Below are 22,773 nucleotides of genomic sequence, written 5' to 3' on the forward strand. Positions count from 1 at the left end.
ACGTGAATAAAATGGGTGAAATCCTTAAGACCTTACAGAGCTTGCTCAAGTGCTCGAATGATTTACCTAGTTGAAGATGGAATAAAAAAATAAGAATTTGGCTTAGCACAGCCAGATATGGCTTATCTATTTTTTTCCTCAAAAAGAGAAAACCAAATGAAAGAATAAAATCGGAAAACTAATTAAATTCAGACTGAGTTGAGGAAGCTGTAAAATTTTTATTTTATAAGCATAAATATTCAGTCAGGGTCTACACTTTTTTCAGAAAAGTTGGAGATATCTGTTCTATTAAATAGCATAAAAAGGATATTTGACAAATATTAGGCATAGAGGGAATCTTGAATCTTTTCATAGATACACCATAGATAACCATGTATCTATATAGATACAGATATATGGTTATATATGTTTAAAGTTTCCTGCCATTAGAAGTTCAACGTTACACACATTAATAGAAAAGGAATGGTGGAAAATGTGTTGAATTTGAGGAGCAAACATTCCAAAGCTACATGAGTGAGAAGGCTGAATTTATGACAGTAAGTTATATGTGCTCATTGAAACAGATCTGAATTCCACCACAGTAGGAGGACTGCAGTACAATTAAAGTTACTTCTATTTACGGCATCCACATAGATCAGAAGTAATGAGAAACTCTTGGTGTAAGGAAATAACACATACACCCTTTGGCCATTCTTAATTTGAAAAGAGTATTGCCAGAGCACAACATCATCTGTCTGCCAGAAGACACAGTGTGTTGACATTTGTTTTTATCAATAGATCTCAAAGAATCAACATGAGCAACTGACACAGATACGCTCAAGCATGAAGAACAGGTCACTGATAGATGCTCAATGACACCTAACATTACTTTTCCCTTTGACCATGATATGAAACACTATGATGGCACTAATTTTTGCCAGACTGCAGATGCTCTACAGATTTTAAAGTGTGTATGAAAGTCAGCACATTACAAACACATTTTGGTCTGGCTCCTCTTCTCTGACTGGGTTGCTGCCCCCAGCAACCTGGGGGACAGGCCCCTCCCTGGTGGGTGTGTGAGTTCGCAGCATCTTCTTGACAGGTGACTCGGTGATAGGAACTTGTGGCAGCACAGCAAAGTGTTGTCACCATTGTACACACACACAGTTTACAAGAAAACAGCAGAGGAAAGGCACATTTATTCTTACTCAATTTCAATATCAGCAGTTTCAATATTTGATCAATATAAAAGAGTAGAGACTTGAAAAGACTTTTATATGTAACTATATAGAGTTAAATTGTTTCTTGTCATCTTCCTAATTTCTAGATCATTACTTTTCATGCTGTGCTTTAAAAGAAGAGGATGTTGAAGAGTCTCAATGAAATAATGAGAAGGAATTGTAACATTTTTTTTTGCATTATGTGTTCAGTCATATTTTTCACTGACTTTGGAGCATACTGCAAAGTAGCTTCTTTGAAGTAGAAGGCGCCTATAGAGGATCTGTCTCATGCCCAGCTAAAACATTCTAAAAAATTAACTTCTATGTAAGACTTACACATTCATCTTTATCACACATGATTAATCAGTTTAAACATCAATTCTTTATATTGTGATCACATTAATTCAGTGAAATAGAGTGGCATGTCACTCTCTGGAGGAAGAATAAGTGAATACAGGCAACCTTACCAAATGATAGCATTTTCTTTGGGGACAGGGAGGTTGGGGGTTTCCATTTTTGTAAATTAACAAATTTACTATCATTTTATTATCTTTTTTTTCTATGTGCAAGATCACCTAAAATGCTTATCATGCTTTCATCAAATCTCCCTGATGCTTATCTGCTTTTACAAAGGATAAACTACACTCTTTGTACTATGAGATAACAAATAAAGGTAATTTTTTAATTTGATACTACTGTAAGGTGATAAATTTTCTTTGTAATAAAATATTTCAGATGTAGCTGGTCTGTCCCACAATCATTCTTATATCATAAAACAATTCTTACTGTATTTTCCTTAATTTAGATGCACTCTTAAAATTTCACTCTTGCGCTGTCAAATCTGAAATGACATGGAAAGAAATAACAGAAACCCATAGAAATTATTTTTGAAAAGTTGCAATTAAAGTTTCTCTGCTGGATTATGACTTTATCCGCTTTAATCTCCTTTTTTCCACAGTATTGAACATTTTATCTTCGTTAAAGCTAATTCATTGTATTTAAACTTAATTTAATTTCAGAGACTCTCAGAAGTATGTGTGCTTTGTGATTTTAATACATATGATGTCATTTGCCTTTGACGTTCATAGTACCTACAGAAACCAAACTATTTATGGAGTAGTTCTTAGTAGTAGACTGTTCCTGAGCCCTTGTGATACATGGAAACTCCTAAGAAGGATAACTGACAGACATGGTTATTTAAATAGATTCAAGCAGCACTTAAATGTCAAAGGTATTTATAAGGTTTCCCAGTTCAGCTCAGTGTTTGTATCTGAACCTCTCTGCCCATCCTGATAGCAGTTGATGTGGTTTATTCAGTTAAGATTTTCTGAAAGTACAAAGATAAAATGTGCTTATTTCAATTGCATGACTTTTGATGTGGTTAATATCATGGTCACTGTCTGGGTGTTGGAGATCCATATTTATAATCCAAGAAATTAATAGTCAGAGTTTTTTGGGTTTTTTTTCTAAATGGATAGGTTGTGAGAATAGATTCTTTAGGTTTTTACAAGAGGTACTGTGTGACCCTAACATAGCCAGGTTTTGGCACTGAAATGTTTTGGTGTCACTGGCTTGGTAGCTTCTAGGAACCCTTATAAACATCCTTAATTTCATGCTTCTTTTACAAGAATTCTCTATTCGTTTTCTTACAAAAATAATCTTAAAAACATAAACACTGAAGATAGTAAGTTAGCTGTTTTTTCCATAGAGCTGGAAATGTTTAAAGCAACCAATTATTAGCTCTGGGGTATCATGAAATTATAATCAACAGAGATTATAGACTGAGGGGGAGATTTCCTGAAGTAAATGGCTCGTCCAGCATGAAGGGGTTAACCTGAGTTACTAGATGCACTGTAGCTTTGACCAAAAGCATGGATTTCTTCATAGCTCGACATGAATTTTAGTATACAAACTAAGGAAAAGGCAGCACTCTTTTCTCTCAGCCATTCTCACAGATAGTCCCTGGTGATCTTAGGTTACTTGACAAGTTTTTACTATTGAGAATGTTATTCAGTACTGCTGAGAAAGGTCTGACTGTCTTCTTCATCCTCTCCTGTCAGGTATGTATGTTGTTAAGATCCCCTCAAACCTTTTTGGGCTGAAAAGTCCCAGCTCTCTCAGCCTCTATTTTTGTCAGATTCTCCTATTGCTTTGTGATCTTTGTGGTTCATTGCTAGACTTCATCATGTCCCTGTCTCCCATCAGTTATAATTTAGAGCTTTTCTCACCTGACTGGCCAGCCTGTTTAGATCTTTGTTTCCAATTGTTTCCATTTTCGTAATATGTCCAGAAAGAATTTCAATTCAGAATCACAGTCCTCTGAAAGACTTGCTAAAGAAAATAGAGGTACCATTTAAAATTAGTTTTGTTAATACTGTTTGTAAAGAGTTCAGTGTAAATTTACTCCCTAAACAAAATGTCACGTCATTAAATTACAAAAACAGGTAGTACACTGGCTGGCATGGAGCAAAGGGCAATCTTTTCTATTCCGTTCTGTCCTTGACCTCTGTACTCAGACTGCCACCAAGAGGAACAGCTGTGATGGCAACAGCTTACACTGTTGTACTTTACAAAGTACACGGAGCTCCTTGGCTCAGCTCATGCCATTTGTTGTTGATGTGAGTCTGCTTTCACAGGGCAGTGGCTACACTTGCATCCCCTGCTCTGTGCACACAATGGTCATTCATTTGCCTGCAAATCTGCCCTGAGAGTTCAATGGATACCCATGTTTGTGAATGGCATTCTATAAACAAACAATCAAGAGAAGACAGCAAGAAGTCTTTCAATCTATGTGTAGTCTGGCTGGAAATGGATGATCCATTTTTTAATAGCACTTTTTGAGTCAACTTTCTCCTAAGAGCTCGACTTATTCGTGTGAACAAAAAGAAAATTTTAGTTCTTTTATTATGTTAAGCTTGAAAGTTGCAGTGTTAAAAATGTTTTAAATAGTAATTTGACTCATTTCTTCCTTTGTTTAAAAATCATAAAGATAAAATAATTCCTACAATGAAAGTTTTTTTCCAGCCATTTCCTTACATATTTTTTTCCTTGCTATACCTAATTGAAAATATTGCAGTATTACATGCTATTAATGTAGAAAATAATCCAGTCGCAGAATCACTGCCAGAACTTAGCCCCTCTTCTGTCCTCTTGGCAAAATTCAAAGGTAGAAGACCTTCTTTCCCTTTCATTAAATAGAGTTCCAAAACAAACATAGTGACTTTAAAGAAAATGTAATGTTCATAATATGCTGCCAGCCTCAAGTATCAGAAGTCATGCATGAAACTTACCAATATTTAAATAATTCATAAATATTTTAATAATTCTCTTAGATATAATTGTCTGAGCTTTCCCAGAACCTAGAAATCCTTGGATATCATTGACTTGACCTATGCATATTCCTCTCAGATTCAATTGAAATCCTGGCCCAAATTCCTTTCTATTTGCATGAGAAGTATAAATCTGTGAGGTGAATATCTAGGTCTGGATGAGGATCATTCCCTGACATCAACCCAGAGCCCAATCAATCCAAAATATATTTAACTGAGGCAAAGTTTACACTGTTTATTACTTTACACAGTTCTGCTAGCACTAGCACTGCTGCATCTCTTAGGACTGAGGAAGAATTCACCCTTGAATGTCCATAGAGATGCTTGTCTGCCAGAAACCTTCCATTCCTCCCCCAACACACCCTGATCTATATGTAACCAACAACAGGGCAGCCTTTTTGCCTAAAAACCTTGTCATTCTGAACCAAGTAAGTGCTTCACCTGTAACTCTGAGAGGACTTCATCAATATAAGCTGTGTCTTTGACAGGTAGCATTGGAGGAACAGCTAAAGCAGAGGAGGCAGAGAGCCCAGCTCCCTCAACCTTCATGTCATTCTGACTTGCCCAGCTTCTCTTATGAACTTGTCAAAATCTGACTAGGAAATACTGGTGTGATTTCACTCAAGCTGCACTGCTCCAAATTCCCCATGATAACACATCAAAAGAAGAGTTTCCTTGGGCATTGTCTAGAGTTTGTAGTGATCCCAGATTTGAGGACCTGAATGAGTGAAAGTTATAATTACTAAGTCTGTCAGGCCCCTCCACCAGATATAAGTTACCAAATATTGCAGAGATCAGTAGAGGTACACAATTAAAGAAATGCTGTGCCATGACTTACACAAAATTACATGTCTCTGATTTAGTTATAACATCAGATTAATTTAGGAGACTGTAATATCTCTTTCACACATTTAGAACTGATCTTATTAAAACTTATTAACAGAAGTAAATTTTTGTTTCATTGATACCTGTTTTCATTTCCTGTCTGTAAATCTTCTGTCAACAGCAGTATGTATAACAGCAACACTGACCTAGAATATCAGAGGTGGTCAAAACTCAGCAGGTTTTGATTTATGTGGATGAGTGACTGTAGACTCCTTTGAAGACTTCATTGACAATTATGCTATTGAAAAAACTTTAGTGGAATAGATTTGATCCTGCAAGGCCCTCTCTAGTAATATAAAGCAGTGTACAGATTTTTGAACAGGGTAAACTTACGAGAAAGGATAATATTTCACAAATTGGCAGAGAATAAAAAAATAATAGTCTTCCTTGGTATTAAATTAAGTAATAGATTCAAAGCTTATTAATTAACCTATAATCCATCTCTTATTACTATCAGTCATGTGAGACACTGAACAAAGAAAATCCATGTTGATTTTGGTCTTATTCGCATTTCATATGATAAATTCATATATTAAGACCAATCAGTATTTTGTAAAGGCTTTATAAAAATGTAGCACTGGTATCATCATTGCCAGACAAGAGCAAGATTCTAAAAGTCACCAGAAGAACAGAGTTTACTTTCTCTCTTCAGTCTTTATAGGAATTAGCAAATTTGAAAATCTCAGCTTAAAAATGGAAATGTTGACTTACTGCAAAGCTACCACTGAAAGTGTCAGGACAATTAATATACATACACACTTCTAGTTCCCTGTGTTAAATATGTTCTTTACTATGAACAGAAGCTTAATATTTAATATAGTGGAATTTTTACTGTCTGTTGTTATCCAGGAAATCAAAGGCAGACATGGAACAATAGATTGCTCAGCCTTAAGCAATAGATGTTTGAGAAAGTGAATAAGACATACTTACTGTGCAAAAAGCCTCTGACATAAAGCAGAAAATGAAGATAAATCAATCAGATTCTTTGCATTATATATGAGAAGAGATTGTAAAGGACAGCAACAGAAGAAAGTCTAATATTTTTATGAATGCATGAAAGAATATTAAGTAAACTTCTGGGAAAGGCCATGCTGAATAAATTGGTTAAAGCTGTACATTGGCTACTATTGAGGGTTTTCTTAATGCTACATTGGTATCTCCATATTTAAATTATATTTTTACTTGATTTTTAAAGTAATGCATACCAGCCTTTTAAATAAAAGGCTTCTGCCTTTATTCTTTAAAAAAATTGAGAGGTGAATAAAGGAGGGGAATTAGTTCTCTTGGTAACAATCATTCCTGTCCTGCTCTGGTTACATGCCTAGAAAATAATTAACAGATTTTCTCTAATGCTTCCTAAAGATGTTGAAACCAGAGAACAAATATTGACTGAGAGGCAGCAAAACTTGCCTGGACAGGAGAAAATAATGGTTTATGTAACTGAAAACAGTTTGCCAAAAAAGCAGAATAGAAATTAGGAATATCTGATTTTAAATTAATCAGATGTCAAAATGGCTAGATGTGATGAGTACATGCACTTAGGTATTTGCAGGCCACACTTAAATCCTGCTACCTCATGAAAGGGCTCTTTCACCATCCTGAGGATCTGCAGGACCCCTGTTCCTCTTGCTGGGAGCTGCTCAGGAGATGATTTAGCACCCAAGAGTGCCTTTTTGATGCAAGAGGGAACCAGTCATGAGGACTGGAAGAGGTTCTGGCATGACCATGCTTTCAGAAACGTGAGCAGAAACTTGCAAGTATTATGTTTGCCACAGTTTATCAGGAAAAAAGAGGAAAGGACTTTGGGGAGGAGGTGGAGGAAACAAGTCTGCACCTTGTAACTGGGCTGAGCATGTTGGGTAAGATGGATTTTGGACTGCAGTGTGTAAGATCACAGAGGAGGTGGAGGCAGTTCACTCTCCCCCATGCAAAGGTGGGATGCCTCTCATTCCATTTGTTCTCCTCACACATGTGCACACCTCTTCCCCCAGGTGTAAGCTCTGCTTTTGAGTTGGGAAAAGCAAAGAGAGGCATTTGCTCTTAGCGCCTGCTTGGCTGCAGATGAGGGTCAAAGACCACCTGAGCCCATGGGTGTTACACAAGAGGCTGTTATGAAGGGGCCCCAGGCTGCAGCATCCATCAGCCCACCTCCCTGCTGCCCCATCCAGTGCTGGCTCTGCGGCTCAGCAGGTTGCGAAAGCCCCAGGGGTACATAAAGCATTCCCTGCACATTCCCTGGGCACTGCAGCACCATCAACACTTGGGCTCTCAAGAGGCTCCAGGGACCGGCACTGTCTGTAAGGGACCCTGCTGTTGTGCGCTGGGGACAGCCAGGCTCCTTGGCTGCACATGCATCAGGGAAAGCTGCATGATTTCTGGTGACCTGTCAGGGCAGCTTTCCTCCCTTCACTTATGTGACACAGCCTGTTTCTGATGCTATTCTCTGTTTGCTGCAGGGACAGGATGGCCCACACAGAGAAAGCTCTGCCCTGGCTGCTGCTGCTGTCACTGGCCTTGCTGGGCAGCAGCACTGCAGAGCGGGACTGCCGAGTAAGCAGCTTCAAAGTCAAGGAGAACTTCGACAAGACCAGGGTAAATCTTCTTTACTCTCCTGGATCTGTGATGTTTTGCATAGCTCTTTCCAGGTTACAAAATTTGGTTTTGTGGTCACATTTCAAAGTCACTGTAATACTGAGAAACAGCTAAAGTGTGTGATGTTCACACCTCCACAGATACTGGATCCTGATGCACCATCAGGAATACTGCAGAAACTGAGTTTTAGCAGATTGGTCTCAAACTGTAGGGTATAAGCAGAAGGAGTGTATTGACTTGGTTGTTTCTGTGAAAATTAATATTCTGGTGTTTTCAGACACCATTGCAAGGAAAAGAATTATACATAGATCTGTCAAGATCTGTCAGTTGTTATTCCTTTTACTACTAAATTTTGTATTCCTTATACTGGATAGATGCAGATACAGATACAATTACCAAAAAAAGTCAGTATTTTCTGCAAATTATGACTGCACTAGGATGTATTTATGGGTTTATGCTGTTGAAACAGCTAGATGTTTCTTAGGTACACCTTTGAGGCATGATGTCGAAGATCTGCATGCTCTTCCCTCAGTTACCTCCCCTATTCTGTACTGTCTGGTTATAATGTTTCCATTGTTCTAAGTCTAACTGCAGCCTTTCTTATTCTCCTTGTAGTACACTGGCACCTGGTATGCTATGGCAAAAAAAGACCCTGAGGGTCTGTTTCTTCAGGACAATGTGGTAGCCCAGTTCACCGTAGATGAGAATGGACAAATGACTGCCACTGCAAAGGGCAGAGTCAGACTCTTCAAGTAAGCTGTTTGCCATTTTCCTCTTGTTCCATTTCACTAAACTGCTGCTTCAATCCTACCTGCTATCCCTGTGCTAGTCAAACTGAACCTGTGCTCTTAGATTGGAATGTGATATTTTCTCTGTTTCTGGCTACAGCAACTGGGATGTCTGTGCTGACATGATCGGCTCTTTCACTGACACAGAGGATCCTGCCAAGTTCAAGATGAAGTACTGGGGTGTCGCCTCTTTTCTGCAGAAAGGAAGTGAGTACTTAACTATAGAAGATACAGAACTACTTGTGAAACTAGTTATGTTTTATGTCCATGCTGAAGAAGGAAAATGTATTGTTGAATTTCTTAAACACTCTTAAAAGACATAATAACTATCATATTGCAAGGCTTAATGTGAACAAGGTAATCACTACTTTTTTATATGGGACAGCTGGTTGGCTTTCTTTAAACAATTGAAGACCTGGCCTTTGTATATCTTTGTATTTCTTTTGTTTGTTACCCAACAATATAATTGAAGGCCACTGTTTGGAAAGAAATGAAAGGCAGATGAAATATTTTAAGATTTGTTTTAGTTCAGAACTCAGTTACCGGATGCTTCTGTTCTCTCTGAAGCATGATGTCAGAGCTGGCCAAGCAGGAAAGAGGATTTAGAAAATGTCATTTTGTTTGGTCTTGGGTCTGCAAATGTAGATATTTTTCTGTTTTAAGAGACAAATACAGTCATATGTATATATTGCCATATATATATATATACACATATATGTATATATACATACTTTTATGTCATCTCTCACACCCTATGCAAAATCTGTTCCTTGAGCCAAGTAGAGATTCGGAGACTTCGTAGCTCAAGACACTTCTCTGGATTGGTTCCAAGAAAAGCAGGTAGAATTTGGAACTGACAGGAGTTCCATTGCATCCAAAGACATGATTACAAAGCATATTTTGTATGCCAATTTGTTTTAAATAGCTCCCAAGTCTCCCCAGAACATGCTGCTGAGTTCTTCAGATTGCTGGCTGACCCCAAACTCCACCCTTCTAAAAGGTCTGGTGTACCCCCCCACAGGAGAGAAGGGGAAGACAACAGAGTGTTGCCTTCACCAATGCAGATGTTCTGCAAGGGAGAATCTTGTGCTCCAGGAGAAGAAGGTGCAGATATGTTAGGTTTTACTGCAAACACTGAAACAGCATCACTTCTGTTGAAACAGAGTGTCTGTGTGACCAGATTTTTGTCAGGTTACATAGCTAAATAGTTAAGAATTCTCTGAAGTTGTAACTGTGTTTTAAGAAGAGGGTTTATGGTGGAACTTGCAGCAAGTAACACTTCTAATACACATGCAAACTGCATAATAATCTTTTTTCTTAAAAAAGATTAGACTAAGACTAGATTGCAGTCTAAGTAACATCCCTGGCAGGAAAATATTTATGGGTTTGAGTTATCTTGAGCAGGCCTAGCATGTCTGTCTTTATTTTCTTTTAAAAAATAAACATGGAATTAAGTACTAGACACAAATAAATGAAAAGCTAATCTGTTATAATTTGTACCCATCTTCATATTAGTATTTTCTTTACAGAGTTGTGGCAGTAATCCGTTCTGATTTACTAGATTTCACTATGTCTCTAACACTTTTCCTTCTTTGCTATGGTTCCTTCCAGATGACGACCACTGGGTAGTGGACACAGATTACGATACATACGCTCTTCACTACTCCTGCCGCCAACTAAATGCAGATGGCACTTGTGCTGATAGCTACTCCTTTGTGTTCTCCCGGGACCCCAAGGGATTGCCTCCAGATGCACTGAAAATTGTCAGGCAAAGGCAGATGGATCTCTGTTTGGACAGAAAATACAGAGTTATCGCTCATAATGGTGAGAACTTTTTTTTTTTCTGAAGAATTTATTTCATGGGTTAATGACTAAAGTACTGGGATTGTCTTGCTTCTTAGATATCAAATGCATAAAGCCTTTGATACTTAGTGGCTGTAACGTTGTCTTTTGAAAACTGGAGGATGTAGTAAGTTATTTCCAACTTTTTCTTCCCTTATCTGAAGGAGAGGTGAGGTGCATAGTTTTTTATGCAGCATATCAGATCAGCTGAAACAGTAATTAGAGGAAGTTGTAAAACAATCAAATCAATGTAGTGTGAGTAAACATGGTAGGGATAGACTTTATAGCTATGGTAGAAAGTAATTAGGCAACTTTTATCAGATCTCTTTGCCTTTGTTCAAATAATTTTTTGAGAAATTCTTCAGAAAGGCTTTTAAGGAAAATACAAATCTTGGAAAGGATACCTTATAGAAGACCCTTTCTCACAAGTCCTCATGCCAGCTGTTTCACAAAGAGGTGTGGAAGAGGGACATGGCCCTCATACTGGAAGCATGACACTATCTTGAGTCATGTAGTCAGGCTGAGCTTACAACACAGGGAAATAACTCACTTATGCTCAAGTATATTACAAAAGGCCAATTATCTAGAAGAAACCATAATGTATGTACTCATAAGAATTACACCCAGAGTGGGGAACTGTAAAAAGTGAAGAAGAAAAATTAAAATGTTTAGAACCAATAAAATAGTAGTACCTCTCCCTATTCCCTCCTCACTTCTCACATCCTGGGAGACATGCTATCTATGAAAGACTTGACTGGTGAATCGGCTGAAGGGGAACTCCCAATGTAATTATGTGAGCAAAAGAGTTAATACAATTCTTGGATGCATAAACCAAGACTCACATGAGATTGTTGTGCTTGGCATAGGTCTAATTGCTATGTCATATTTTGTGACCAACATAACTGGAAAAAGTACTGAGGATGAATCAGAAGTTTCAAACGAGCAGAGAAAATTATTGAAAGTTTGTAAAATGTGTCCTCCAGTGAGTGCTTCAAAGATCTTAATCTTTTCTCATTAGAAAGAGGTTAAAGGCTGACCTGAGCAAAGTCTATGCTTGTCCACACAAGCAATAGGAATTGGACAGAAAAGACTTGCAAACACAGAAATAATACTTTTAAATGGATGGAACTTTAAACTGGACACATTCAGTGCAGAAATAAACAGCCATTTGTTTGAATCCAAAGGTCATTAACCTTTGGAACAGTTTACCAAGAGCTGTTGTGTGTTCTTCATCACTGAAATCTGTAAATCAAGATTAAAGGCTTTTCTCAATTGTATGCTAGAACAAACTGGGATTGACTGAAGGAACTTATGTGTTTTATAAAGAAAGTCAGAACAGATGAGCGAAGTCAGCTGTTGTGGCTCTATTATCTGTTTATCTGATCCATAAACACAGAGTAATACATTGCCATGCTGTAAAGTAGTATACTGATAACAGGGTGCCTTGAAGAAAGGGTGTCACCTACTCTGCTGAAGTAGGTGGTGTTTACAGTACTAATCACTGACCCGGGAAAAGTGCCTGACAACAGTGAAAAAAACTTGTCTTGAATGAGAATTTGGAGAAAACATAAATCAGCTGACACTTAGAACAGTCAAGAATAAGAGATATCATAAATGCAAGTGGAATCAACTTCTGTGAATGATTTGTATGATTGCATAAATGATAGAAGAGAAACAGTGTCATTTTATAAACTGATGATACTTTCCTGTTTTGAAGCCTGAATTCCAGGCTTTTCAAATCAAGTCCAGCAAGAATGAATTTTTTTTTAAAATGAGAAAGCCAAATAATCAGATGTTTTGGGATATTCTGTTAAATCTAATATAATTTAGAAGTTGATCATACTTCCTCTAGTTTGTTATAGATATCAAATATCTAATCTACCAAGTCACACTGGTCTTTAATATCCTAAAGTCAGATGTTAGGTGTTGAGTGCAGTGTCTGATATGACTGTGTGTCCTGTAGTTTTCAAATGAAAAATAGGAGCCTGGGCACTTTTTTATTAAGGATTATGCCAGAGTTTACAAACCCAGCACCAAAGTATAAATTGAACTTAAAGCCAGCAATTTGCATTTTTCCCTTTATTGACCAGGACCCTATCATTAGTTGATTCTGAATTCCCCAGTATCATTAAGCCAAAGTTCCTGCAAAGCAAGCACATTTGGGACTGAGGGAATGATTATGAGCTAAACTGGAAAAAAAAAAAATCTTGAAAGCTTCATATTAGAAAGTCTTACAAAATTCGCTTAATTCCTTCTGTGTGGATTGGAGGCCTTACTACTTTGGTTTAAACTCTGCTATTAAAACCTACAGAATTATTACCAAAACAAACCAACTTCAATTGTCTGCACTGACCTCATCCAATTGTTACTGTGATAAAATTCTGACCGACGGTGGTAAATCCTGAAAGAACAGGCTGGTACCTGTTGCTAATTGTGCACACTCTGCCTATGTCTTGGAGCTAATTAGGAGTGTGTGTGTGTGCATGCCCCCTCGACTAACAGATGCAAGAAACTTCTCTTGATTTAAAAAAAAAATAAAAATCTGTACTGGTGTTCAATGGAAAAAAGAAGCCTAGGAAATGAAAGTTTTTTGTTCTAACTCACACTGCATTTATGATGGTAGCTCCTGAAATAGCTCAAGCTAGGATACACTTAGTCTCTTAGAGTAACTTTAAGCTGTGTAATGTCAAAGTCAATATTAAGTTAGAATACTTGTAAATACATTGTCATGTCAGTAGAGCTCAAATCTGCATCTGCTGTTAGCATTTGCTAGAAGCAAAAATTGTGAAATAAAGACTGGCATATTCCTTCTGCTAATTTACTATTGCAATTAGAAGTTTTGGGGGTCAGAAAATTTTTACTTTGTTGAAAGACATTCTTAAATAAATTTTTTTTAGGCAAGTAACTAGAAGCTTGTTAAAGTATAGACTCTTTTATCACTGAAAGATATTCTTCTATCAATTATCTGCCCAGTACCGTGTCTGCAAAAGTTTTAAAATGCTCAGGAGAGGTGTAACAGATTGGATGAATTCACCTTTTGCTCAAATTTGAAAAGTCCTTGGAATTATAAACTGCAGAGTAAGATAATGGCACTATTATTACAAGTAACAGACTGCTGACTCAAGAGCATTTTAAAGACATTAGATATGTATGCATTTTAAATTTGGTGAAAATTCATGTAATTAAATTTTGTCTAAAGTGTTTGACAAACACAACTGTGGTTTTTTTGTGTTTCAGGATTTTGCTCTTAAGGAGATCCAACCCTATGGAAAGAAACCATGTAACAGCACCACAGATGTAAAGTTAATACATTGATCATGTGTTCACTGGAAAATGCTTTAAATGGCTTCATTTAGATTTTCAATATATTTATCTGAGCTGTGTAGCTCCCCTTGTTAATAAACCAATGAAACGTTTTAATAAACTTGGATTAAAGGGGATGTAAATTGTATGCAAATCTGTACATATGTAGACATTGGTTTCATTAGTAGCCTATTATCTTAAAGCACTATTTTGAACTGGTGACACATAGTGATAATTAAGAATTTAATCTTGCTTTCTTCAGTGGTTTCAATTTCTGACCAAAAGAGTATTTATCATAAACCTCCAAGTATATGTATTTTATTTTCATACAGAACATTATATTCTCTTTGTAAAATACTGGAAATCATTTAGAAAAGAGAAAGGAATTTCAGTGACCCTATATATCATTAATGAACTTTATTATACGAAGACATAAAAAGACATAAAAAATATGCATCTTTTTAAAAGAAATATTTTACACATGACAAATAATATTTTATTTATTTAATCTTTACTTGTAAATTCACATGTATTAAGTCCACATTTCTAAATTGAGATGGAACCAAACTGGTCATTTACTTGGTGATAACACACATTCATGACCTTGTTTCAGTCACTCTGCTCAAACCTACGTTCAGGCAGTCAGTAATTGAAGTGTTTAATCAAGTTCCCTTTAAAAACTGGATTTAACAAAAGCAGCTACTTTCTGAGGATGAACATTTTCACTAGAAAGTTTAAAGTACTTAAATCAACTATTTTACATTCACCAAGTTTACTGCCAGATTTCTATTTATTTCAGCGTAAGAGGAGAATTCAATCCATTGGATTAAATTGTCCAAATCTTACCGAGGCAAAGCAATGAACTTGAGAGAATTTTACCCGCAGGAATTAAAATTACATATTTAGCTTTTTTTCCACCTCCTCTGGCATGTAATACTATAACATAATGACCTATGTGGCCTGGGATAGCACAGACAAAATCCAAAGTGTGGCACAGCTCAGACTTTAAATAATTATCTGGTAATGAAAGACAAATGTGGCTGCTCACGATTACTTCTTCTGGCAGTGGTTTCTGTACCTGCTCCATGCCTTTCAGTGTTCCCTGTACAACAGAGAAGAATTTCCTGACATTTACGTCTGAAATAGGCAACATTATACAGAATTGGATTGACAGCAGAATTGGCAAAAGTGAATAACGCTATCCAGAAGAAAACCGATGGCAAAATAAGTAAATCTTTTTTGAAGTTCTGAACTAAAATTAAAAAAATTATTACTATTATTGGGCTCCACATAATGAAGAAAGAGATCATCAGCAGAAAAAGGGATCGGAATAGTTTGTAGTCTTGCTGGGAAACACGAATCTGATGATGTTCTGAGTAGGCTAAACCAGCATTTAAACTTCTTCTTGATGCTTTTGTAATCTGAAGTAAAAGAGAAGAAAGCAACTTTCATTGAAACACATATCTACAAGTGAAAAAGTAAATGTTAGCACATGATGTTTTCATTTGAAAAGTGACTACAAAAAATGCATTGCAGAATTAATTTGTACTTTTTGTCAATGGTTCCATTTCAAATGTTCTCACTTCACTAGCAATTCTTTTTCCTCTCAGATGTGAACTCATCTCAATATTAGGCAAAAGTAGTTGTTCTTTTCACAGCTCTCTACCAGTCACAAACACTTTTCAGCATAAAACAGCCTTAATTACTCATGAAATCCCATTAAATTCAAATTATAACCTCATTTGTTCTAGCTAAAGAAATCAATTTATTTTTTTCACAAATGCAAAGTGGAACATAGTTAACAATCCTGTTAAAGCACAAGAAGGAATGCAATCCAATTCTTTTACGGCCATGCTGATACTATAAGGTAGGTATTAGAAGGAGCATGAATTTATTACAATAAATTATTTTAAATGCAAATGAGATTGTGTATTGGTTTGTATCACACTTAACTTTTCAGATAGTAATCACAATTGCTTTTTATGAACTAACATGAAATCTTACAGATCCTTCCAGTCATTACAAAAATTTGTGTATTGTAAAGGTACTCTCTGATGTGATAAACTATGGGTAGCTTGGAAAGCTAGTATTCATGGGTACACATCCTCTGTCATTAGGTAGAATATTGAATCCAATGGCTTGCAGAAAACTCTAAATCTCCTGCTCTACATCCCCATCTTCCCTGAAGCTGGCATGGCACAATTAAGTTCATTACATTCATACATCTGTTGCAAATAAAATAAAACTGAAATATCTAGCAAACAAAGATTTGTGCTACATAACTGAGATGCCACTTTATGCCCTGCATATAGAAGGGGTATTTTCAAAAGCTTTGATCAATTAGCTCTCTGCGGAGGAAAGTGAAAAGGTAAGACTCCTCCTGCCACTTTTCCCTTCAGCAGAAACAGCAGGAAGGATAATACTAATACTAGCAACACTTTCTAACTTCCTGGTACAGGTAAGGGTTAAAATGTTTAGAGAAAGAGAGTAATTTGTCATTCTGTTTGCAGTTTTCTGAATTTGTCACAGAGATAAATACTCATTAAGAATCTAGATGTCTTCTAAATATTTCAATAGAATGTAGGTGTATAAATTAAAGCCTGTGAAACAAAAATGGGTTTCTTAGCAGCTTCAGAGGCTGCAAAGGGGACAGTATCTTTAGCTGTTTCCCCAATTTATAAAGAGCAGAGAATTCTGATGTCCTGAGCATGTAAATCTATTCTAGCTTGATGATATTCTGCTGTACCACCTGGAATCCAGAAACTAGGTTAACTCCTTCAAACAGTCCAACCTGAGAGTTGTTCTCAGAGAGTGCCTAACCTGTCTTTGTAAGAATGAAGATTTCACAAAATGCAAAGTACTAATTCTAGTATAAAACTAGGAAAACTGGAAAGTGTGTGCACTTCTCAGTCTCTGTTGTTGAAAACTGCTACAGAATGTCTTCATCAGATACATTTTTATCTGTTCCTTATAAATACCTTCTGTCTTTCCTGCAGGAACTGCATGGTCTAGAACTAAGAATGCAAGAACCACCAGGACTGTGGTAAATAAGACACAGTTTCATCTTGAAAAAGTGTTCAAGAGAAATGGGATGGCAGTTGTATGTTGTGGAACCCTTTTTGCTCTGCCCAGTATAGACACCTATCCTGGGCATCCGGACCACACTTGGACAAATAGGAGCTTAGGAGTCATATATATGCAAGCATGTAACTTGCAAAACACAGACATTTTCCCTACCTTTAGCCTCTGCAAAAGTCTTGCCTGTGAGGCAGAACAATGGAAAACCATATAAATTACAAGTCAGGGCTTCTAATCTATCACTTTTTCCAGGGTTCTGGGAAGTGTTATGTAAAAATAATACTCAGTTTCAGAGTAAATTGTGAAGTACACATTTGTAGTAATGTCTATTTGTTAAAAAAATTCAAGCCTTATATCTGTAGTCAGTCATCACCGTCCTCATCATCCTCATCCTCATCATCATCAATATTGTAACATGAATACATGAATGCTTGGCACTGCTTCCAGCAATACTGAGAATCATGCTACGTGTGCACTGGCATAATGGAGCATTCTCACAAAGTAAGAGTGAGTCTGCTCTTGGGAATGACTCAGGGATTGAGACATTCTCCAGTTTTGCTTCCTGGAGAGAGAGAAGATTCAATTATATCCTGCTGTGGGCCTCAAGCCTTCTTCGTTTTAGGGGAAATGGTAATGTATTTTAGCATCTCTGTTAGCAGGTTAGAAAAAAAAACATGAGCAGAGCAGCACAGGAATGTCTTGTAATCCAGTATTTCAAACACTGCTTTTGGTTTCTAGCTTCCTGTGCCATTTTGTTTTGTAAATTTACCTGTAATCTGGAGTCTGCAAGGACACCACAAATACCATTCCTGTCCTGGCCTCTGACCAAGAACTGTGGCATTCCCTGGCCTGCAGTATTTTGAAGTTCTTTCAAAGGACTCACACTCTCCACTGAGTTACTCTGTACTCTTTGCCTACAGCACTATGTGGTTGCATGTGCTTTACTTCACTAGAAGAGGTTCACCTAATGCATTCACCTCAAGCTTATAGTGAGTTAACAGACAGTACAGAAACTACAGGCTGATGATTTTTACAAGTTTAAATTTGATCAATAGGCAAGGATGTGTGGAGACTAGATTCTAGGTCCTAGGTTCATTTTGCACCTACATCCAGCTCTGTGCATCCACAGCCCCTTAGTGCTCAGCTTTTCATCAGTTACCCCTTGCTCAATATTCCATGTATGTTGAGGTTCCTTTCCAAAACCTGAAATTTTCTTATACATGTTATGAGAAGTTTAATTGCCCAATAAAGGAATCAAGGATCCTGTGGGAGGCTGCTTAAAACTAGGCATCGCAGTGACTAGTTTGAAGTGCTCAGTTTGAAGATTTCTAGATCTTTCTCACTCTGCTTTACGATAGTATAAAAGGAATTTGGTTGCTGATATAATGCTTGCTAGACTATAGATTAAAATTCTGTGGTGCTGGGTGGCTTGTATTTCAGCATATATGTTAAATATCATCCACTTAGAAAGAAAGTGGAAGTGGAGAGTTTAATTTACAGGTTTTGTTTACAATATTTGAAATTGTGCAGGATTAATATGGATTAAATAGATAATCTAATGAGATCTGTGTACTAAAAACGCATGCAAAAAGCCAGTAGATCAAAAAGTGGATGGGTTTTTTTCTAGTCCAGCCTTTCTCTGCTTTCTTACAAATCCTTTATGACTGGAGTTTAGGCTCAAGGAAATCAAAATCTGATTATTAGTTATTTCAGATGCTCAAGTCTTTCAGCATTTAGGAGATTGACAGTCTTTAAATATGAACAGCACACAAATGAAGAAGTGTATTCAATACTGCATATAAGAAGACAAACCATGTATTTGGCCTCTGGTAATGTGCTGTTGAATCATGTTCTTAATGGAAATGTATAGGCTGTTATGTGCAGGTTGAAATGCTTCATTTTGTATCACATACTTATATTTATTGAACAAATAATGTTTGTTTCCTTTATATGTATTTGTATTCAGTGACTGAATATGCTGATGCCTAGTGAGTTACTGTTTACATCCCTTTGTTTTATAATAAAATTTAGAGGAAAAACATACCTGTAAGATTTTGGAGTAACTGATGACAATGATGAATCCTGGTATCAGAAAGAAAACAACAGCAAAGGTCGTATCCCAGACTGTTTCTCCTGCAGGACTGGGCCAATCCAGGGTGCAAATGTGCATATCCTATTTATAAAAATGAAGAAGGAAAGTAATATTGTACCATTATTTTCAGTACAGAGTTGCCCTTTATTTCCCTCTATGCTTATGGGAAAAAATGGCTAGACCGAGACTAAACCAAGACTGTGAAAACTTTCTACTTAGACAAAGCAGTCAAGTAATATATTATTTGATGGTTTTAAAATCCCATACAATTACAAATGGATATGTCCATAACTGGAATACTCCCATTAATTTCATATCAAATTGTAACGGCAACTTTAAAACTGAAACTTACATACCCTGAACTTAATCATTTATTCAAATGTCACGCTGTGTGCACTTTTGAATGCATTTCAAAACATTAGGCAGAAAAATCTGTGCATGGCCATTTTGTGCAGAGGGGGCTACGGGTGCAGGGCAAGTCTCCCAGGATGCTGATCCCTCGGTAAGGGGATGTGAGCTGAAAAGGGGATCTCTGAGCCGCACTGAGGAACGCAAAGAGAATCCCATGGGAGCCGATGCGCGTTTCCCATCTAACGGGACGGCCCGCGGGAGAGCGGGCCGGAGGGGGCGGGGGGAGCTCCGGGCACAGCCTCGCACCTGCCCGGCACGCAGAGCGCTGCCCGCCCCGCAGGCGTTCTCCTCGCTGGCCGCTGTCCCGCCGTGGCAGAGGCGGACGAGCCTCCACCGCCGTCGGTCCCGGAGCCCCCCGGCCCGGCCCGGCTGCCGCGGGCGCGCCCGGCGCTCGCCCTCACCTGGCCGGCGGGGGCGGGCAGCCGCACCACGGTGAAGAAGCAGCAGAGCGGGAGGGTGAAGAGGGCGGCGAAGCCCCAGATGAGGAGCAAGGCGGCGGCCAGCACCTTGCGGCGGCGGAAGGCGGCGTGGCGCAGCCGGGCGATGCTGACAACGCGCTCCAGGCTGACGGCCGACAGGGAGAGGATGATGACGGCGCCGCTCAGGCTCACCACATAGAAGAGCAGGTGGCAGACGACGTCGCCCAGCACCCAGGACTCGGTCCAGCGCACGACGCCGATGAAGGGCATGGCGGTGATGAAGAGCAGGTCGGCGCAGAAGAGGTTGAGGACGAGGCAGTTGGCGGCGCAGAGCCGGCGGTGCCGCCTCACCAGCAGGCAGATGCCCCACAGGTTTCCCGCCAACGACAGCAGGAAGATGAAGGCCAGGGCAGACGACTCGCCGATGCGCAGGGCCGTCACATTTTGGCCCCTGAAGTCCGAGAAGAAGGGGAAATAGGTCCTGTTCTCTCCTGGTGTGCCCCTGGACACCGGCATGAGGGTGGCCAGTGGGCATGAGAGACCCACCGTGGATGGTGGCACCAGCCCTAAGGGAAGGGCTGCGCTCCCAACCACCACGGCGGCACCTGGGGTGCCCTTCCAGCACACAGCCAGGGGATCACCGCCATCCCCCTCCCTCCTCTTCTCCTGCCCCTGCTACAAGGGCTCAGCCGTGCCTGCCGGGCGGTTTATGGCCCTCGCACTGGAGTGGAACAAGGAAGTGGGAGAGTAAACACGGTGGAGCTCACACAAAGGCGAGGCCGCAGTGCATGGGGCGGCAGTGAGGGGCTGCCCGACACCTCCCTGGGCTGGGTGTGGGCCAGCACGCTGCCATCTCCGTGCCCAGGCCCTGCCACCTCATGGAGTGCCAGCCCTGGGCTGCCCGGCTCTCCAGGCAGGCCCCTGGGGTGCCAGTGACCCTGGGAGGCCACCCAGTCTGCTCCCATCCGGTGGGGTGGGCATGGTTTAGAGACATGAATGGCTGCCACACCACTCTGAGAGCTTCCCTCAGGAGCCTGGGATGACCATACTAATCTAGGGTAAAAAAAAAAAAACAACAAAAAAAACCCAAAACACAAACAAACAAACAAACAAAAAAACCCCCAAAACTAAAAAACAAACAAACAAACAACAAAAAAAAAAACCACACACAAAAAAAGGAGGAATTTACCCATCTCCTCTTATATTGACATGTGGAGACCTGTGTGTTGCAGTCCTAAGTGTGGAGAAGTGTCAGTGACAAGATTTTGGGGCTGTGTTTATGAAATTGATCCAGAATCTCACCTGTGTTATGCATTCTTGTTGGAGAAGCCTGTTAAAGTAAGAGAAACCTAGAAAATGCCTTATTTTCTCTGAACTTCAATTACTGGAAGCAGTTGCTCAGATTGTAAACCAAAGTAGGGCTTTCCACTTAGGCTCTTCACTCCAGATTATTTAGAAATGGCCTGGGAGTGAAGCGCGTAAATTGTCACAGACAGGCAGGTAATGTCTCATAAAAGAAGATAAAACGTTTTCATGAAGTATGTAAACAGTTGTATAACTTTAGACAGCTCTGGGTGAATTCATTTGGCTGAGTGCCAGTGCAGGTGCTCAAGGGTGCACTTATAGGCTCGGTGTGTGGACCTACCCCTTTTGATGAGGTGAGAGCGTTATTCCCGCATGTGGAATACAAAACCAGTGTGCCACAGGGAGCAGGTGACAGGCAGCGCTTCTGCGGTACCCGGGGTGTGACCCTGCCATCAACCATTTACGCAACGGCATTAGCGGGGATTCCAGATTAGTGGGGATTCCAGAAACTCAGTCCTCTGAAGGGACAATCTCCTAATGGGAGATGACAACAGTGACATCTTTCCTGGACTGCTTCCCATGTCTTTGCCTGTGCAGAATTTGCATTTATTTCAATTAGCATGTTTTCTCCTGAGCTACGAGTGATTCTAACTATCTATGCTGTCTCATCAAACAAGGAGTTTGCAGGGCAGCCTAAGCAGATGGAGGAAATGCTCCTGCTGACTCCTGCTGACTGATCACTGTATGAAATGTGGGCACAATTGCTGTTAAGTGGGATGGGCAATGAACTCAAGTGAAGATGATAAGAAAACTTGCAAGATTTTGACTTTTTAAAGCAAGCAACACAAGTGACTGGCAAGTGTCTGGATATAGATACATTTTTCTAAATCATTTGATGGGATAAAAAAATCTGCACCTATATTACAAATATTTCCTTAAATTTAATAGACCTACTGTTTTTTTATTAGTATTTATGATCAACGCTTGGCATATCTAGCCACAATTTATGTTGGCTCTGCTATGAACTGATTCTTTAAAATTATTAGTGAATCTTGAAATATAGCAACCCCTTCCAGTTGCCACAACCTCAAAGGTCTGTGACTTTTTACAAGCTGACAGACTAGCCCCAAAGTTCTGGCCAGCTGGCAGTAGCAGTGGTGTGGTCAGCTCTAAATAATGGCAGGATTTGGGAAAGAGCTGTTGTTAACAATCTGATGGTACCTGTGTGAAAACTTGGGAGGCGTTAAAAGGACAGGGGGAGCAGAGGTGAGGCAGCTGGAAATGGTAGCACAGATAAATGCAAATTTTATTATTAATAAGATCTTTAGCCCCTTTGACTTTAGTGGAAAGTTAAATTAGAAACTGGCCCTGTCAATTCAGGGTAAAAGTAAACTTATTTGAAACACAATAGGGGAAAGGAAACAGGGAGTGAAACATCCAAAGATGCATTATTGAAGAAATTAAGATACTTTTAGTCAGAGAGGAAAAGAACGCCAGAGGAGAAGAAGGTTTGAAAATGAGATGTGTGGA

The 22,773-nt window shown here is 39.0% G+C and overlaps 2 protein-coding genes and 1 long non-coding RNA gene across 3 annotated transcripts; 1 reads left to right on the top strand and 2 right to left on the bottom strand.

Annotated features, from left to right (window-relative positions):
- Positions 1–287: 287 nt before the first annotated feature.
- On the bottom strand, positions 288–6,496 carry LOC130255107 (uncharacterized). Its single transcript, XR_008840867.1, has 3 exons — positions 6,344–6,496; positions 3,428–3,530; positions 288–2,040 (listed from the first exon to the last, which is right to left on the bottom strand). It is a non-coding gene; the product is annotated as an uncharacterized LOC130255107 (long non-coding RNA).
- A 1,063-nt stretch (positions 6,497–7,559) lies between these two features.
- Positions 7,560–14,075, top strand: RBP4 (retinol binding protein 4). Its single transcript, XM_056495463.1, has 6 exons — positions 7,560–7,710; positions 7,870–8,005; positions 8,621–8,757; positions 8,894–9,000; positions 10,405–10,617; positions 13,873–14,075. The coding sequence occupies exons 2-6, from the start codon at positions 7,877–7,879 to the stop codon at positions 13,884–13,886; spliced, it is 600 nt and encodes a 199-aa protein (XP_056351438.1). The 5' UTR covers positions 7,560–7,710; positions 7,870–7,876; the 3' UTR covers positions 13,887–14,075.
- Positions 14,076–14,859: 784 nt separating this feature from the next.
- FFAR4 (free fatty acid receptor 4) lies at positions 14,860–20,520 on the bottom strand. Its single transcript, XM_056495464.1, has 3 exons — positions 19,921–20,520; positions 19,061–19,189; positions 14,860–15,359 (listed from the first exon to the last, which is right to left on the bottom strand). Exons 1-3 carry the CDS (start codon positions 20,452–20,454, stop codon positions 14,952–14,954), a joined length of 1,071 nt encoding a protein of 356 aa, XP_056351439.1. The 5' UTR covers positions 20,455–20,520; the 3' UTR covers positions 14,860–14,951.
- Positions 20,521–22,773: the final 2,253 nt, after the last annotated feature.

The sequence above is a fragment of the Oenanthe melanoleuca genome, chromosome 6, assembly GCF_029582105.1.
Source record: "Oenanthe melanoleuca isolate GR-GAL-2019-014 chromosome 6, OMel1.0, whole genome shotgun sequence".
NCBI classification, from domain to species: domain Eukaryota; kingdom Metazoa; phylum Chordata; class Aves; order Passeriformes; family Muscicapidae; genus Oenanthe; species Oenanthe melanoleuca.

What these genes read in the sequence shown, in the direction of transcription:
- RBP4 (XM_056495463.1), top strand. Translation starts at nt 7,877, where the DNA reads ATGGCCCACACAGAGAAAGCTCTGCCCTGGCTGCTGCTGCTGTCACTG. An exon ending in GGCAGAGTCAGACTCTTCAA is followed by an intron (nt 8,758 to 8,893) that starts GTAAGCTGTTTG and finishes TTCTGGCTACAG; the next exon opens with CAACTGGGATGTCTGTGCTG. An exon ending in CTCTTTTCTGCAGAAAGGAA is followed by an intron (nt 9,001 to 10,404) that starts GTGAGTACTTAA and finishes GGTTCCTTCCAG; the next exon opens with ATGACGACCACTGGGTAGTG.
- FFAR4 (XM_056495464.1), bottom strand. Translation starts at nt 20,454, where the DNA reads ATGCCGGTGTCCAGGGGCACACCAGGAGAGAACAGGACCTATTTCCCC. An exon ending in TGCCCGCCCCCGCCGGCCAG is followed by an intron (nt 19,190 to 19,920) that starts GTGAGGGCGAGC and finishes TTTTATAAATAG; the next exon opens with GATATGCACATTTGCACCCT. An exon ending in GTTACTCCAAAATCTTACAG is followed by an intron (nt 15,360 to 19,060) that starts GTATGTTTTTCC and finishes CTTTTACTTCAG; the next exon opens with ATTACAAAAGCATCAAGAAG.